This window comes from Thrips palmi, unplaced genomic scaffold (genome assembly GCF_012932325.1).
Source record: "Thrips palmi isolate BJ-2018 unplaced genomic scaffold, TpBJ-2018v1 HiC_scaffold_4, whole genome shotgun sequence".
NCBI classification, from domain to species: domain Eukaryota; kingdom Metazoa; phylum Arthropoda; class Insecta; order Thysanoptera; family Thripidae; genus Thrips; species Thrips palmi.
Window position 1 is genome coordinate 5,586,038 of NW_023144631.1, and position 17,396 is coordinate 5,603,433.

Consider the following 17,396-nt stretch of genomic DNA (forward strand, 5'->3'; position numbering starts at 1 on the left):
CCTTGGCCACGGCCCCCGTGCGCGTGCGCGCGTCGCGAAGTACCTGCTTCCGGCAGTCTACGTCCACCGGCACCGGCGGCTGCACCGTCGGCGGCGACCTGAGCTTTCCTCCCAGGGCGGCTTTGGGGTTGTGGACGGCGCTGTCCTTGTCTGCCGGCGCTGCACGCGTCGCCGCCGCCCTCGCGACGGCCGTGGCGGTGCCGCGGCCCCCCGCCGAGCCCTGCAGTGGCTGAGGCGCGGCGGCCTCGCCAGTGGACGTCGTCGGTGGCCTGCCAGTGCCGCCATCGCCGTCCTGCAGGCGCAGCACTTGATTGTCCCAGAACACCTTACGGTGCGTGACGCGCATACTGAGCGGGAAGCCCGCCTCCGAAATGATGCTGTCCAAGTCGTCGACGTCGCCGTCCTGGTGCTGGTCGGCGAGCGACAGCGTGCCGCGTGTTTCGCTCACGTCCTCCAGCGAGCGGTACACGGACAGCCTCCTGACGTCCACCCCGGGCGAGGCCAAGGGTGACGCCGTGTCCACTTGGCGAGCCTCATGGAGGGCGTCTAGCTGGGGGCAGTCTGGCTGGGGGACGTCTTGTTGGGGGACGTCTTGTTGGGGGACATCTGGTTGAGGGACGTCTGGTTGGGGGACGTCTGACTTGAGGACGTCTTGTTGGAGGACGTCTTGTTGGGGGGCATCTAGCCCGGGGGCTTCAAGCTGGGGCGCGGGCGTGGTGCATTCTTCAGCCGGCAGGGACGGCGGTGCTGGGCCCGAGGCCGTCTCCATGTCCAGGATTTCGTTGTCGACAAGCGAGGGGATCAGAGGCAGCTCGGACAAGGCCACCACTCTGTCCACTGCCGGAAGAATCAGGGGAAGGCCAGCCAGGATCTCTCCATCCGCCAAGACCGCCAAGTTCACCGGCGAGGGTATCAGGGGCAAATCGGACAAGGTCCCCGCCTCCACCAGACGGTTGTCTGAGGGCAATGTGGCCTTCGCCTTCACCAGCTGCACGTCGTCTGTCAGTGGGGAGACCAGGGGGAAGTTCGAGGAGGTTTCCGTTTCCACGGACGGGGGAGCGAGAAGCAGGTCTGACGCCACCTCCATTTCCGCTTTCGTCGGCGAGGTCCACTGCGTGCTGGCCGATGGCCCCGCAGGCGACGTCCCGGCGGAGCCCTTCTTGTGCTTGCGGCGCGGCGACCTGGCGGGCGGCACGGGGGCCTTGTCGGAGGCGACGTCCGCGAACACGGGCGGTAGTCGCGGCGACGGCGGCGGCGTCGGGACCATCCGAATCGTCGTGGTGGTGTCGGTCTGCGTCACGATCAAGATGTCGTCGTCCGGCTCGGCCAACTGCAGCAGCGGGGCGTGGTACATCTTGTGCAGGCCGCTGGGCGGGGGCGGCGGGAGGGTGGACGGAGCCGCCGGGCAGGTCCCGGGGCCGGGGCAGGGGCCGGCGAGCAGCAGCAGCTTATCGCACAGCTCCAGCAGGACCTCGTCCTCCTTCAGCACGCCCTTCGGGTCCACGCCCTGCCCCAGCTGGGCCACCTCGATGCCGTCGATGGTCGACTCTAGGACCTCCGCGATGTCCGACAGGTGCCCCACCTCGTCGTCGCAAACCCCCTGCGCAAGGCACACGTCCATGTCTTTTGCTGAGCCGTACTCCGGCACAGCGTTCTCGTGCAGCGTTCTCTCGGGGCCGTTGTCGACCTCGCCGTTGTCCTCCATGTTTTCTCCTGAGCGCTTCTCCGCCTCTTTGGTCTCGGCAGTGGCCTCCGCGACCTCGACGGCACCCTTGTCGGCCTCGGGGGGCGTCCGCCTAGCGCCTTGCGCCTTCAGCAAGGCGCTCAGGTCGTCGATGGCGGCAGCCAGGTCTGTGCGGCCGCCTGCCTGCGGGACCGGGGGTTCTTCCGCCGCCTGCTCATGGCGCCGCTCCTCGTCGGCCTGCAGCACGTCGCCTGCACCCGGCGGGCACCAAGCCGCCGGCCTGGCGTCTTCTTCTGGGGCTGGCGTCGACGCAGACTCCTTGTCCTCCGCCGCGTTCTCCGCGGCCAGGGCCCGGAACTCTTCCGTCGGCGACGGGTCACCGAGCAGCGTACCGAACTCCACGTCCTCCCCGTCGCGCGAGGTGACCAGGGACTCGAACTGGCGCTCGATGTTCTTCTCGCTGTCCGGCGACAGGACGGGCAGCGAGTCGAAGATGTCCACGGTGGCGGCGACCGCCCCCAGCGCGGCCCCCGTCATGGCAACGGCTGTTTCAAAAGATTTCATTTGTGACTCCGCATCGGGGTCTGTTCCTGCCGTCGCCGAATAATTTCGATCTGGGCCGCCACTTGCAATTTCCTGGCCCTGGCCGGCCTGGCGCTCGAAAAGCGATTTCCCCAGCGCCTGCCCTGCGGGCTCGGCGTCGCCCCCCGCCTGCCGGCCAGTGGCGCTGCGAGCACTGCCAGCACTGCCATTGGACGCCATGGCATTGGACGCCATGGCCACCGCGCGCTGCTTCTCAATATTCATGACCAGGGCGGTGGACCTGGGCAGCGGCAGCGCCAGCGCGCAGGGCTCGACGTGATGCGGCGGCTCCACGGGCTCCACGGGCTCCACGGACTCCACAGGGGCTGCCGCTCCCGCGCCCTCGCCCGGCCCCGCGAGTTGTGTCGCTTCGGGCCCTGCCAGCCCTGTCAGCCCTGCCTCAAGGCAAGCCTCAGGCCGCCGCACGGGCCGGCGACTCTCCCTCAGCGTGCTGGGACTCTCCTTTGAGTCCCCTGTTCCTGATTCTAATTTTTGCTCTTTAAATGGCTCGCTGGGTTCTACGTTTGACTTTGACTCTTCGTCTGTCCTTTCTTTTCGGTCGTTTGGCCCGGCCAGTAGTTCTTCCCGTAGTTCTAATTTTGGCCCATCGATGGGCTCTTCTTTCAAAACTTTTATTGGCTCTTCCAATGGTTCTTCTTTTGGCCCTTCGTTAGATTTTTCATTGGACTCTTCTATTACTTCCTCTTTTGTCTCTTCCATTAGCTCATCTTTTGCCACTCCTTTTATCTCCTCTTTCGACTGTTCATTTATCTCCTCTTTTGCCCCTTCTATTACCTCCTCTCTTGTCTCTTCCATTGTCTCCTCTTTTGCCACCTCTTTTATCTCCTCTTTTGGCCCCTCTCTTGGCGCTACTCTTGTTACGTCCGGCACCACTGTTCGCTCCATTTTAGTCTCGATTTCTAGTTGTAGACTCGGTTCTTCCTCCTTTTCTAGAGGTGGGCCCGGCTCTTCCCTCGTTTCTAGAGGTGGGCTCGGTTCTTCTTTCGTTTCTAGAGGCGGGCTCGGCTCTTCCTTCGGTTCTAGTGGCGTGCTCGGCTCTTCCTTCGTTTCTAGTGGCGGGTTTGGCTCTTCTTTCGTTTCTAGAGACGGTCTCGGCTCTTCCTTCGTTTCTAGTGGCGGGTTTGGCTCTTCTTTCGTTTCTAGAGACGGGCTCGGCTCCTCCTTCGTTTCTAGTGGCGGGTTTGGCTCTTCTTTCGTTTCTAGAGACGGGCTCGGCTCTTTCTTCGTTTCTAATGGCGGGTTTGGCTCTTCTTTCGTTTCTAGAGACGGGCTCGGCTCTTCCTTCGTTTCTAGTGGCGGGTTTGGCTCTTCCCTCGCTTCTAGAGGCGGGCTCGGCTCTTCCTTCGTTTCTAGTGGCGGGCTCGGCTCTTCCTTCGATTCCTGTTTCGGCTCAGCGTTGGCTTGCTCTCCGTGGAGGAATGCCGCTTGTGTTGGGGCGCTGCAGTCTGCTTTCTTCTCGTTCGGCGCGGGTTGCCCGGCATTCCCCGACGTGGCCTCACGTTTTGTCACTGCCTTCGACGCGAGCGTCTCCTTGGACTTGGTCCTCGCGAGAGTCCCCCGAGGCGCGGCGTTCGTGGCGTTGGCGGTGTCCGCGACCCCCGCCTCCAGGGCGCGCACCATGTCGCGCACCCTGGGTCTCCTCCGCGGCGCCACCGCGGGCCTGCCGGCCTCGCTCCCCGCGGGCTCGTCGGGCTGCCCGCCTCTGTCTGGCGGAGCCTTGCTTTCCGCACCGTCCGCCACTGGCACGGTGTCAGCGACCTCCTCCACGGGGGCGCTCCGCACTTCGGCTTGGGGATCGCTTTTCGCGGCGGGCAGCAGGTCCGTATCGTGAGTGGCCTTGTGGATGGTCCCGGCATCGACCTGCGTATCGGCCTCGAGGTCGGCCTGGACATCAGTCCGGGGAAGATCGTCTAGACCCACCTGCGGAGGGTCAGGCTTCAGTTCAGGCTTCAGATCAGGCTGTGAGTCAGCCGCGAGACCAGCTGTGAGATCTGCCGTAAGATCAGGCGTTATACCAGTCGCGGGCTCTGCAGTCGGATCTGCCGTGAGGTCAGTCGCGGGCTCTGCTGTGGGATCTGCTGTGAGATCCTTGGTGAAATCGGCCTTGAGATCAGCCGTGACATCGGCCGCACGGTCGGACATAAGTTTAGCCGTTAAATCTACTTCGAGAGCGACATCAGAGCGCTCCTCATCGCCAGCACCGATGGCGGATTGCTCTGCCACCGGTGCCGCTTCCGCCGGTGGCGTATCCGTGGCCTTGGTGGGAGACTGAACAGCAGCAGGTACGACGTCGTGGTCTTGGCTCTGGATCGCCACCACAGGGCCGGTGTGCAGCAACGCAGAGCTTTGTTGTGGCGGAACCTCCCCGGAGAGGGCGTCCTCCGGGGCAGAATCTAAGACAGGCGTCGCCACGCGAGCGTCGTCCTGGTCGGGGGTAATCCGAAGGACGGGGTTCACCATGACTGGGGCCGCCGTGTCCGCCGGAGAGTCCGCGGCGGACTCCAGGGTGCTTACCGGTTGCCGCGACGCCAGGCCGTCCTCCTCGCCCTCCTCCTTGATGATGGACATCCAGCTGCAGAGCGGCGGTCGCGGCGACTCCGCCCTGGACGGTGGCCTGTCCTCCGCGCTGCCCGGAAGTCCTGGAAGCAGGCCGTCGACGTCCCGCCAGGCCGCGCCGCTCTTGGCCTTCTGGATGCTCATGTCGAGCTGGCGGAGGGCCTCGTCGATGTTGGCCGCGGCGATCACAGGCTCGAAGTCCACCTCGATGGCGGACCCCTGCTCCGGGTCGCCGAAGGCGGTGCTCGACGTCCACGATTTGAATTTTCTCTCCGAATCGTCCTTGTCGTCCTCGGTCTCGGCGGCGATGAGCGGCACGGCGATTTCCGCTGCAGTGGACGGCTCTGGCTCTCCGCTTGTTGGCGCCGTGCCGGCGGAACCTCCAACGCCTTCCAGCTGGCCGGGCGCGTGCCCGTTTTCCGGGCGGTTAGCGTCTGCGCTCTCTCGGGTCGCAACGGACTCCACGATAGACTCCGCTACTTCCCGCAAAAACGCGTCCGATTCCGCAACAACCTTGCTGCCTTCTGCAGCGAGGGTGGAACCGCTGTCAAGACCAGTACTGCCCTCCGGAACGTCACTGACGGTGTCCAGAGGTTCTGTGGACTGCACGGCCATTTCCACGACGGCCACCTTGGGTTCCGTTGTCTCTGTGCCACTGGCCAAGTCAGCGCCCTGCTTCGCCTCACTCGTGATGGTGGCCACCTCCCTGTCGGCGAGGACGTCGTCGAGGAGCTCGCCGACGCGGGGCACGACGCCGAAGACGAGTGCCTTGGTGGCGGTCACCATGACGCCCTCGACGCTGAGGCTGCTGCCGGGGCGCGACGAGTCGAGGTCGCCGTCGGCCGGCGTGGACAGGGCCTCGACGTGCGTGCCGCTCAGGCTGTCGTCGGCGCTGTCGTCCGAGGGGCGCACGCTGCGGGCGAGGTCGGCCGCCTCCGTCAGCCCGTCCAGGTCGTCGTCGTCCTCGTCGGGGTGCACTACGCGCAGCGGCGGGGGGCGGCGCAGGTACGAGCCCGCGCTGACGATGTGGTCCGCGGTGCGCATGATGTGCAGGCTGCGCGTCTTGGGGAAGTGCTGCAGGATGAGCGCACACGTCCTCAGGATGCGCATGCAGCGTGACTCGACGCCCGCCTTCGGGGCCTGCGGCAGGGGCTGCTGCTTTTCGCCCTCGTCGTTGTCGACGTCGTCCTCGTGCTCCGAGCTAGACACGCTCGCTGGGGGCCGCGCCCGGCCGCGCTTGGCGTGCTTCCTGGCACGCTTCTTGGGCGTGGCCACCTTGCCGCCGATGACTGCCGAGTGGCGCGGGTAGTGCACGTACACGCGCGGCGGCACCGTGTCGTGCGTCACGATGGCGTCCGGGAGCTGCTCCAGGCGGCCGTCCTCCGTCAGCAGCAGCTTCTCCGTCACGAAGTCCACGATGCGGTACACCACCTTGACGCGCTTGCGGCGCGGCGACCGCTGGGGCTTCCGCGGTGACGGCACGGTGCGAGCCGGTTCGGCCGCAGTCGTCACGGGGGTGGCGTCGTCGACGGGGACCGCGGCGGGTGCGTCGTCGGGAACCTCGGAGGTGACGTCCTCGCCGACAGGAGGGGGCGTGTCCTGTTCGGCCACCTGCCAACCAGGCCAAATATGTTGAATTCGTCCCCGGGTACAGACCGGTCACCTGTATGTGCTCGCGGCCTCGCAGACGATGATCACGCACCTGCACGTGGAAGGGCGAGCCGATGACGGCGATGCCGCCCAGCGCGACGTGCACGTGGTGCGACCCGGCGTGGCACGGCGTGTAGCGCACCTCCACCTTGTTGACGCTCACGTGGAACGTGACGGGGATGCTGCCGCCGACGGCCGTGTTGGGGATGGTCGCGGTGGCGGGGTCGTCACGCAGCGACAAGGCGCCGGGCTTGACCGCCACGCCGAACGCACCGTGACTGCCGCTCGGCCCGGACACCTCCACGCGGAGGTCGGCCACCGCCGCGGTCCTGCACAAAACGAGGAGGACTTTATTTCTGTGTGGGGCTGGAAGTGGGAATCGGTGGAATGGCACCGACCTGACGTAGACGTAGAACACGGCGGCGTGGTCCTTGGTGGCCATGAACAGGCCCACGCCGCGCGCCACGCACCGCGCGGGCCGGCCGTTCCCGGGGCGGGACGAGGTGGACGCCGAGCCTGAGGACTCGGAGGACACAGAGCTGGGGGGCCGGCTGGCGTCCTCGCCACCGCCGTCCTCGACAGAGAGCTGCCGCCGCTCCCGGCGCCGCACGGCACGGCGCACGGCGCACAGGTAGCGCACCAGGCGCCTCTCCATGAGCGTCGTCAGCGTGCCCGCCTCCATCTCCTCGTCGGAGAAGCCCTGCGCAGAGGATGGGATACAGAGGCCGTCGCGGCCACCCAGCGCCTCTCCCCCAACACTCACCGAGGGCACGCCGAGGTGCGTCTTGACCATCCTGAAGCCGTGCTTGAGGGCGGCCACGTGGCCGTTGGGGTGTCGCGGGTGCGGGCAGCGCGCGCTCGTGGTCCGCTGCACCAGCACGCACAGCAGCCCGCCGTCCAGCCACACCGCGCCCACGGCGTCGCGGCCCCGCGGCGCGCGGCACTGCAAGGCCGCCCCCAGGCGCTCGTGCAGCCACACCACGAGCCGGCCGCGGCGGCAGGGCAGCTTGGGGGCCGCGCGGGGGCCTGCAGCGTGCACCAGAGTGAGAGAGCGACATTAGATTTCGGTTGGCAGAGTGAGAGAGTGAGATCAGTTTTCAGTTAGCGCAGGGGCCTCAGAGACACGACACGGCCTGCAGGACTACAGGATCGGTGCCGGGCTGCAGAGGGATGGCGCAGAGAGGACTGCGACGAGCGTGCGAGAGAGAGGTCCGACCCCTGCGCGTCGTCTGCTCTCCGAAGACCCCTGAGTTGGCCGAGTGAGAGAGTGCGAGCTGGCGCTAGAGCTGGCGCGCGTTACCGCCCGTCGGCCTCGGGGCAGGCCGCCCGCCACGCGGCCGTGCGCGCGCGTGGCCTGCCCGGGGAGCGCAGGGGCTCGTCCGAGCGACGCACCGCTCGCCTCTCGCCTCGTGAGCCCCCCCCCCCCCGCTCTCAGGATTAGCACGCGTGCCCCGTGTAATGATGACCCTAAGGTTAATGCGCGAATTAAATCCCCCTCCCCCTTCCCCTCCAGGCAGTAATCCTGTCCCCCTTTAGCACTGCGACACTGTAAGACCTGGCCGCGCTCGCGCCGCCCCGCTCCGCCCCCGACGCACTACTAACACCGCTGTACCCCCGCGATCCCTACACCCCTCCCTCCACTCCGCGGACACCTCTCTAAGCTGGCTGCATAATAAAACTGCGATTAGGCGCCATTAACGCAGATTGCCAGGTTTGGCCGACCTGAAAGGCCTGGAGCGCCAAACTACTGCATTTACTTAGGGTCCCCGGCGTGCCAGGGGCCAGGGGCGCCCCGCTAATTAAAACCGCCACTTCACTGTTTTACTGCATTTTGAATCAGGTGTCCATGGAGGTTGGTCTTGCGGTGTTGGGGCTCGCACTGCCTGCCTGCTTCGCTTCGCACCCGCAGAGACCACTGCCTGCAGCCTACAGTGGGCCTACAGGCAGACAACTCGGACAACTTGGTACTATACCGCCACCGCAACCGCCGCCACTGCGTCACCTGACGAGGCCCGTAAACCACCGTGGGACCGCGCATCCCTGCCTCTGCCTCTGCGACTCAGGCCGCCCCGCCACGAACCTGGCCATAAAGTATTCCTTGCGACTGCACCGCTACATCGCTACCGCCGCCGCCCTTGCCAGAGCCCTGCCGGCCCTTAGCAACCCTGCCTGGCCCTGCCCTGCCCTACTCCATCGGGACCTCGGACAGCACAGGGCTTTAGCGGCGCCCTCAGGTCAGCCCGCCGACCCGGTCCGGTCGGCCCCAGCCGGCCCCGCCCGGTCATGAGGCGGCCCCTTAGCCGCAGCCGGCAGCAGAGGGGAGCGCCCCCCAAGGGGCCCCCGGGGCCCCCGACTGCACACTGCAAAAGCGGCAAGCGCAAAGGGCAAACGGATCCCTTATTCCTCCTTCTCCACCGCCTAGTCGGCCGTCGCGAGGCACCGCGCGAAGCACGCACGGCACAGGTGTGTCCAACGGCCGTCTGGGGCCATGCGGGCCGTTACTGCCAACTCGATACAGGAATTCCCTCCGCCCTCACGACCCTCGTGCGAGTGCGAGTGTATGTGGGGGCGGACATGTGGAGAGAATTGGCTCCACTCTGGCTGCTTGCCGGCGTTTTCTCGCGTTTAAGCCGCGGGGCGTCCGCGGGGCGGGAGAGCAGAAGTAGGGGAGCAAAGCGCGCGTTCGGGGGTCGAAGGACTGAGCCCTCGAGTTTGCGTGTTACGCTCCACCATTCTTCTGTCAAAAGAAGGTGCCATATGGCAAATCCCACCCCAAATCCCTCACAAGTTTCACTTGGATTTCCCGCATTCTCGGCGTCGCGGTGGAACGGACTGCAGTAGCGGGCCGACGTGTATAGTCCGTTCACCCGTGCGCTGCGCTGCCCTGCCCTGCCGCCTCGCCTGTAGCTGCTGCAGCCATTGGTGTCCAAGGTGGGGGCGGCCGGGGCTCCGCTGCTCTCTCCTGACCAGGCTCTCCAGGCGTTCGAGGCTCTCTTGGCTCTCCAGGCTCTCTTGGCTCTCTCGGCTCTCCAGGCTCTTCAGGCTCTCCAGGCTCTCCAAGCTCTCCAGGCTCTCCAGGCGGGGGCCGTTGTCTGACACATTGGGGTGAGCGTCCTCTCCATCCCCAGCGCAAGCCCCAGCGCAAGCCCCAGCGACGGGGCGCGGCCGGCCCGGCACGCCAGGGAAGGAGGAGGAGGAGAGAGGGGGAAGGAGGGATGGCGCACGTGTGGTTAATATAAAATTAGAGCTGCGAAAAGTCGTTCGTTAATACCCTTTCCAAGCGGTACTTGTACATGCACATGTTGTGCTGCCGGCGCTCTGCTGCGCTACGCCGCCGCACCGCGCAGCCCACGCTTTGCCCACGCTCCGGCCGGGATCATGGACCACAGTGGAGATGCCCCCACCCCCTCCCTTCCAGCTCCGCCCTGCCGGTTTATTTGCCGGCAGAGAGACCATTGTGTTTTCGTCGGGGAAAATAAGAAACGGAACAGGGGACGGTGAACCTTGCCGCCGCAACCGCCAGGCCGCGAGGGCGCCAGGGCGAACGGCCAAAAAATACCGATTCCTTTATGGAACTTTCTCCAGCTCCCTCCCTCTCGTCCTCTCGTCGTTGGTCGCATTCTTCGATTCTGGATTTTTCGGCGCTGGGGCCCTGGGGCGTGGCGCGGACGCGACTTTGTTGTTGGCGCCGTGCCGTGTCGTGCCGTGCAGTGCAGCGGGCTCGCCGCCGCACGGCGTATGTGCACCCGGCCCGCCCGGCCCGTGGCGGGGGAGGAGAGTGGGATCGTAATAGACTTACAGGGCTTCGCGACGACGGCGTGGGGCGCGGTGCGGGTGGGGGCCGCGCGGGGGTGACCCCTCCAAGTAGTTGATTCCCCACCACAAGGACGTTGGCCCGCCAAGTGGCGGATTCTACTCGGCAAGGAGGATGGCGCGAGGATCGCCGCGACCACCGCGATCACCCCAACGAGTGCGTGAGGGTGGCGGGGCGACACATCCAGGCCAGGGTGGCTCCCGGTGACGACGACGCGCGGCACATCATCACCATCTCCGCCTTCATGGGTCGGCGCAACCGAGATGCGAGATGAATGCTGGGAGACCGGGCACTCCGGCAGGCAGGCTGGCAGGCAGGTAGGCGCTTCTCCGCTGCAGGTGGCGACGGATTAGGGAGGGTGTCTGGTATCTCAGCATGCATCTCGGTTGCGCCGACCTATCTTCCATATGAACTAAGCCCCACCAGCCCTACCGCCACCCTGCCGCTGCCTTGTCACCACCCTGCCGCCGCCCTGCCACCGCCCCGCCGCCGCACCCCGCTGCTCCGGGCGGTACGTCTCAAAGGAAAAACCTAATAAAATGATCGGGAGCTGCCTCGCGAGAAAGGGCCGCCCCGGGGAATGAAGGAATGAACGGCGCGGCGGCAAGTTACCTGGGGCGCGAACACTCCCCCCCCCCCCCCCCCTCCCCGGACGGCCAATCTACCTCGCGCCGCGCGGACTGGCAATGGCAAGGCGGGCAAGGCGGCCGAGTGAACGCAACGCGCCGCGAGAGAGGCGACGCCCGCGTGCTGGAGAGGGAGGAGGGGGAGGAAGGGAAGGGAGGTCCAAAACAGTCCAAGACATATCCCTCTGCATTTTGATCAACTTCGCGGCGCCGTAGACATCCACGTTTTGTTCTTCTTTGCGGTGGAGGGCGCTTCATTTGGGAGCTAGCGGGGCGGCGACGACCGACCAACATGGAACGTGTACTTGCCTGCGTGCGCCAGGTCCCGCAGGCACATGACGGCGGTGACGAGCAGGCCGACGGGGAGCAGCGGCAGCCGCAGCACGGCCAGGGCGGCACCGAGGAACGCCCCCACCAGTGTGGCGGGGTTGAGGGCGTGGAGGGCGGCCCGGACGCCTGCAACAGCACGGAGTGCGGGGTGCTTGGTCAGTCATGGGATGCCGTTGATGCATGCGGACGGGCCGGGTTTGGCCTCATAGTTGGCCCGCTCGTTTTTCGTTGTTTACGGTGTGCACGCGGCACTGTACAGCGCGAAGCGGGGTAGCGCCAGTACACCTGGGCAAACGCGCGCGGCCTGGCCGGTTGGGGCGGCCCTTGCCCGCGAAAAGTGGTTGGGAATGATGGTGCGTGGGCGGGGCGCAAATAGACCGGGGGATTTGGCGGGCGGTGCGTTCCACGCCACGCCACGCCGCGCCCGCCGCACCGCACCAAGCCACGCCGCGCATAGCAGCTTACCGGGAGCAGTTTAATGGCCCACTGGGCGAATCGATCGCATAGAGAGGAGTCCGTTGCCATTGCCGCATGTAAGCCCGCTTCACTGACCTCTTTTGTGTTTGATATTATTTTACGTTGTGGAAAAAGGGACTGAAAAAGGGTTGGCAACCCTCTCGGGCCACACCCCTCTCTGTACAGTCACACGTCAGCGTGCTGCACGTTCACTAAAATCTCATTGTCCACATCTGTCGCTGCCTGGGTGTCCGTGTCCAGAGTGTCCAGCCGCCTTCCTGAGCCTGCACTGTGCATTCTGCATTTCTGCGCCGCTGCGATGTTTCGTTGTTTCCGTTGCGCTGCCACCTCGCTGCCGAGGCCGAGGTACTGTAACCGAGGCGCGCCAGGGAGGCGGCGGGGCGGATGAAATGCAAGGGCGAAATGAAGGCCATCAGGGCGACGAAGACGGAGCGACCGGCGTTAAACAAAGTCAGTTTATTGGATGGTGGCGGCAGTGGCAGCAGTGGCAGCCGTGGCAGCCGGGGCGCTAGTGCCACACTGCCAGGGCGGCGCTGGCGCACTGCTTGGGAAGCCACTCCTCGCCTCGAGAAACTTTTGCCTTCCTTTTACGACAGGCCTCGTCTCGAGTCTTCCCCGCAGCCTCGCCTCTTCCCCAGCCTCGGTCTTGGCCTCGGCCTCGGCCCCCGCGCGCAACTCGGAACATTACCCCGGCGGCGCGCGAACATGTCGCAGCAGTTACGGCGCACGCCTCGGCCCAGGCCCACCCCGGCCGCACCGTCCGCCAGGTGTCAGAGGCCGCGTACTGTGCGTGGGCGCGCCGAGGCCGCGCTGAGGAGAGGAGGCATTCCCCGAACCGGCGAGAAATATGGGGGATCCGCCGCGTGGAACAGATTGAGGCAGATCTCGGCGAAGCGCGGCGCCGGGGTGACGGCGGTAAAAATGGCGTCGTGTAGCAGTGTAGCCGTCATGCAAATGGGGGGGGGGAGCGGTTGCGGTGAGACATTTAATTTATCGCCTGTTGCCGTTTAAAGGGCGACGCGATGCCTTCGGCACCCCGCTTCCCCCCGGACGCTGAGCCGAGAGGGAGACTATCGAGGGTGCCGCGACCGGTCGCGGTCAAGGTCTCGCTGGCGGCTGGCGTGGCACGCGCCTGCCTCGCGAGTTGCATGCGGCCTCGCTCGCGGCTGGCGGCGGTGACGGCGGTTGGGACGGGAGGGGGAGGGGGAGCCGCGGCCGCGCCGCGCCGTCAGAGGGGAGGGGGAGAGGAGGAGGGGGACCAGACAATGATAAACACGCGTCTACCTCCGCGCGGTCGTCGCGCCCTGGTGCTCGCGGTAGCGCTCGCGGATGCGGTGCTACTCGGATAATTACATTGCTGAAGCCAAACTGCTACGTACTCTGCACGTTTCAATTTGAAATTTTTAATTGAGCCTCACCTGATACGGTAACACGGCACTTTGAATCAGCCGGAGGGAATTCCCATCATCATCAGCGTTGTTGACTGCCGGAGGGAATTCCCATCATCATCAGCGATGTTGACTTCGGAGCCTCCGAAGCCCAGCCCAGCCGGCATGGGCAAAATGTAGCCCAAACACACCGGCAGCTACTCAACAGCCGTGGCAATAAGTTGCTTCATGTTAAATTTTTGCCTGAAAATTTAGACCATTTTGGCTGACGTTTTTCTGCAGAATAACCTTTTAAGAATTCAGCCTGCTCTGAAATTTTCAGGCTAAAGAAGTCATCTTGCGGTTTGAAAATTTCAGGCCACGAAATCTGAAACAGCTTGGTCTAAAAACAGTCTGAAAACCAAAATCTAACGAAATTGATCCGAATGTTCAGAATATTTTAACAGTGGAGAAGGCAGGAAGGAGATACGGTCCGTCGCACACAGTTTCCGATTTTTTGGTCGCAACACTGTGTGCCGGAAGTGCGCGGCGTTGCCGAATCGTGCGTGTAGCGAGACTGAGGTTATGTTAGGTTATGTTAGTCCCCTCGTTCATGGTTAAATCGCTAAACCAACGAGAAATGCTCGTAATTCGTCCCTCTCTCATCTGAGATGGAGAAAACTGGGCCTGGCCGGACTTATTATTATAACATGGTTATAAATAGCCTCAAAATGAGTGATTAAGGCAGCCGAGACTAAAGCCCAGTGCGCAAAGTCAGTTTCAATCATGTGTTCACTTTTGTTAAATTTTAGCAGGTTCCAGTTAAGTTTTTAAGGGTTTTTAAGTGCACAGCATATGCGAGGATTTTTTTTTGGTTGCCAGAAGGTCCTCTTTTTAAATAGGACTAGCAGTGGCTCGTTCTCTTTCTCGTGACGATTATTTTATCGGGCAAAGAAAACAAACAAAAGCAAGAGATACGTTGGAGCCCTAGGGTTGGTGCAGGTCAGTCCTTCCCTCGGCTTGGAGGTGCGGCGCCTCGCGATACAAGAAAAACGCAGCCGGTCGCTGCGCGGGGAGGGGGGGGGGGACGCGGCGTCGGGGAAAGGGGGGGGGGAGACGGTGTCTGCGACGGTGCCTTCTTCCTCCTGGCGGTCATCGCGCCCTGGTAATAATGATGCGAGCCGCGGCCAGCTCACCCACATTATGTCTAACAATTTGTTCGTGACTCCATGAGCGTGACCGTCGGCTGTGACGTCACCACCAACACTTGGCTTTGAAAAAATGAAGAGTTCAAAACGGGATAAAATATATTTCCACTGGCCACACCAGGGCAGTTCCAATAGTGCCCACCAAGGGCCGATAGAGCGCGCCTCGAATGCAAACGCTGCAGGTTCAAACTTGTCGACGCCTGGAATCTCGGTTGGAGTGGGGGAAGTGTGGTGCGGGTGCGGGCGACCGAGGTTATAAATAGGCCGGCTTTCCCGAGCCGGGCCAGTCCTCCATCCGCTCCCGACCTGCGCACATCGAGTGCCGTCATGGACTACCCGAAGGAAGTGGACATCCGCGCGTACTCCGCGACGACCCGCATCGGCGTGGGCGCGCGGACCGTCCTGGCCGAGGACAGCCTGGAGTACCGGCAGGTGGAGCGCCTGCTCAGAGAGGATTTGTCCGGCGTAGGCTTCACGGTGAACCGCATCGAGGTGCTCAACAACCCGGCCACCTTCGCGGCGTTCGCCGCCAACGTGGAGCTCTTCAAGGGGAAGACCGGCGCCAAGGTGATGCGCCTCCTGCACGGCACGCCCTTGAGGAACGTGGACGACATCGTGCAGTCCAACCTCCAGCTCAGCAAGATCAACCTGAACGACTTCAACCGTGAGTGTGCTTTTCCAGAATTTGTCGTTTTCATTCGCGTCAGCGACTCGCATCGCGTGACATTAGCTGATCAGGCGCCTCCGCGTCTGCGTGTGTGTGTGTGTGTGTGTGTGTGTGTGTGTGTGTGTGTAACTCCCTTGACCTTGGTACCTGATAGTCTCTCGGCCGATCTTTCCATAGAGAAAGGAGCCTCCCAGAGCGTTCTGTGAGCGTCCCAGGACATTGAACGCGGAAGAAATAAACATTAACGCCAACGCTTACACGCTAACAGATGGCAGAAATTTAAACAATTTGTAATGTTTTGAAACATTTACCCCAGCCTTTCTCTTTGTTGCAGGGCGAACCAACATGTACTGCGGCGACGGCATTTACTTCACAGATAAAACAGCGTACGCCAGAACCTACGCGAGACTGGACCCTCCCTCTGGTTGCCAGTAAGCGCTACTTTGATTTCATCCTTAGCGTACTTGGCGTTGCGGGTGAGGGAAAATGAGTTGACCGCCAAACTTGTTGTTGCAGTTACATGTTCCTGTGCGACGTGCTCGTGGGGAACATGTGCCGGAGCGGCGCAAGGCTGCCCCCAGTCGGCTTCGACACCACTCGGCCCGTCGACACGAACATCGACGGGTACGCCAAGTTCGCGGACGGCGAGTTCTACCCGACGCACTTGATAGTGCTGCAGCCCTTCGGGACGATTCCGGCGTGGGTTTATGACGAAGCCGGCCGGCAGGCATTACCAAGCGACTACCCGAAGGAAATCGACGTACTCGCGTACTCCGCGACGGTCAGCATCGGTAAAGGCGCGCGGACCGTCCTGGCCGAGGACAGTCTGGAGTACGGCAAGGTGCAGCGCCTGTTCAGGGAGCACCTGGGCGGCGAACGGTTAACACTGAACCGCATCGAGGTGCTCAACAACCCGGCCACCTTCGCGGCCTTCGCCGCCAACGTGGAGCTCTACAAGGGGAAGCCCGGCGCCAAGGTGATGCGCCTCCTGCACGGCACGGCCTTTTGGAACGTGGACGCCGTCGTGCAGTCCAACCAGCTGCCCAGCCGGCGCGAGCTGGTCGAGCCCAGTTGTGAGTATACGCTCTTCAATAATTGTCCAACCCACTCAACCCCAGCCCGAATTTTCGAGTGGGCTCGGAGTGGGTTGGTCCCAACATGGGTGGGCATGTGGTGGGTTGGACCCAGAATGGGCCGGGCGAAAAAGTCATGCGCCCACGCAGGCCCACAGGCACTATGCCCACCTCAATCCCGGCTCTGAGCGAGATTCCTCGGCGCCCGTGGGGAGGGGGGGGGGACAGGGAGCGATTGAGTGTGTGAAGGCGGGCTGCGCGACGAGCCGAGCTGGGCGTGGCTGGCATGGGCACCATTTTAATCCCCGCGCATTGTTTGGTCGTTCACTGGGTGATCCTTCTGTGGGATTCCCTCGGCCTTACGTCTCGAGCTAGTCGCCTGTGTACTCAACCCGTTCACCCTTATCTCTTTGATGCAGGTGCACCCGGTGGATTCTGCGGCCACGGAGTCAGCTTCACGGACAGAGCAGCCTACGCCAGCCGCTTCGCGAGACGAGAGCCTGCCACTGGCTGCCGGTGAGCTTCATTTTGATTCCGTCCTTCTTGACGTGGGGTGGAAAGGGAAAAGTTAGTTAACCTCCGACCTTTGCAGATATCTGTTCCTGTTCGACGTGCTCGTGGGGAACGTGTGCCTGAGCAGGACGAGTTGTCCACCGCCCGGCTACGACACCACTCGGCCCATCCACGATTTTACCGACGGGTACGCCAAGTTCGGGGACGCCGAGTTCTACCCGACGCACTTGATAGTGCTGAAGGACGAGATGGCGAAGCCCGCCGCCAGCTCTGCGGTCGAAGACGAAGAGTGACGACCCCTTTTCTGGGGGTGTGCACAACCACCTCCCGCTGCCGCAGCTGTGCAGAGGGAAGGGAGAAGTCTGGCAAGGAATTGCGTCTGACCTATTTCATCATGTCGTATTACCTATAATAATTATTTCTAATTTATGATAGATTATTTTGTGTGCATTGACCTTCAAATATGAGGGAACAAGTTCAGCCCTGCTGCTGCATGTTCACGAAAATGCTGGGCTGGATATTAAAATAATACCAAAATGAAATTAAAAAAAAAAAAAAAAGACTGGCTTACAACCATCTTATGTGGCTGTCCAGAGGGATAATGAGAGACTGGCAAAGAATTGTGTGATGACTCATATTGTTATGTTATAGAAGCTATAAATATATTTAGTTTATGATAGATTCAATAGTTTGTATTGACGTTAATATAGTTTAGACCTGCTGCATGACGAGGAAAATGCAAGGCTGTAATGTACCATTGGGTATTAAAATTTTATTTAAAAAAATTTAAAAATAAGACTGATACTGTACAAAAAAAGGGATTTTAAG

At 62.8% G+C, this 17,396-nt stretch overlaps 1 protein-coding gene across 1 annotated transcript; it reads left to right on the plus strand.

Annotated features, from left to right (window-relative positions):
• Positions 1-14,589: 14,589 nt before the first annotated feature.
• On the plus strand, positions 14,590-17,128 carry LOC117649711. Its single transcript, XM_034392682.1, has 5 exons — positions 14,590-14,979; positions 15,317-15,413; positions 15,499-16,055; positions 16,475-16,571; positions 16,648-17,128. Exons 1-5 carry the CDS (start codon positions 14,643-14,645, stop codon positions 16,859-16,861), a joined length of 1,302 nt encoding a protein of 433 aa, XP_034248573.1. The 5' UTR covers positions 14,590-14,642; the 3' UTR covers positions 16,862-17,128.
• The last annotated feature ends 268 nt before the right edge of the window (positions 17,129-17,396 follow it).

What these genes read in the sequence shown, in the direction of transcription:
- LOC117649711 (XM_034392682.1), top strand. Translation starts at nt 14,643, where the DNA reads ATGGACTACCCGAAGGAAGTGGACATCCGCGCGTACTCCGCGACGACC. An exon ending in CAACCTGAACGACTTCAACC is followed by an intron (nt 14,980 to 15,316) that starts GTGAGTGTGCTT and finishes TCTTTGTTGCAG; the next exon opens with GGCGAACCAACATGTACTGC. An exon ending in GAGCCTGCCACTGGCTGCCG is followed by an intron (nt 16,572 to 16,647) that starts GTGAGCTTCATT and finishes CGACCTTTGCAG; the next exon opens with ATATCTGTTCCTGTTCGACG.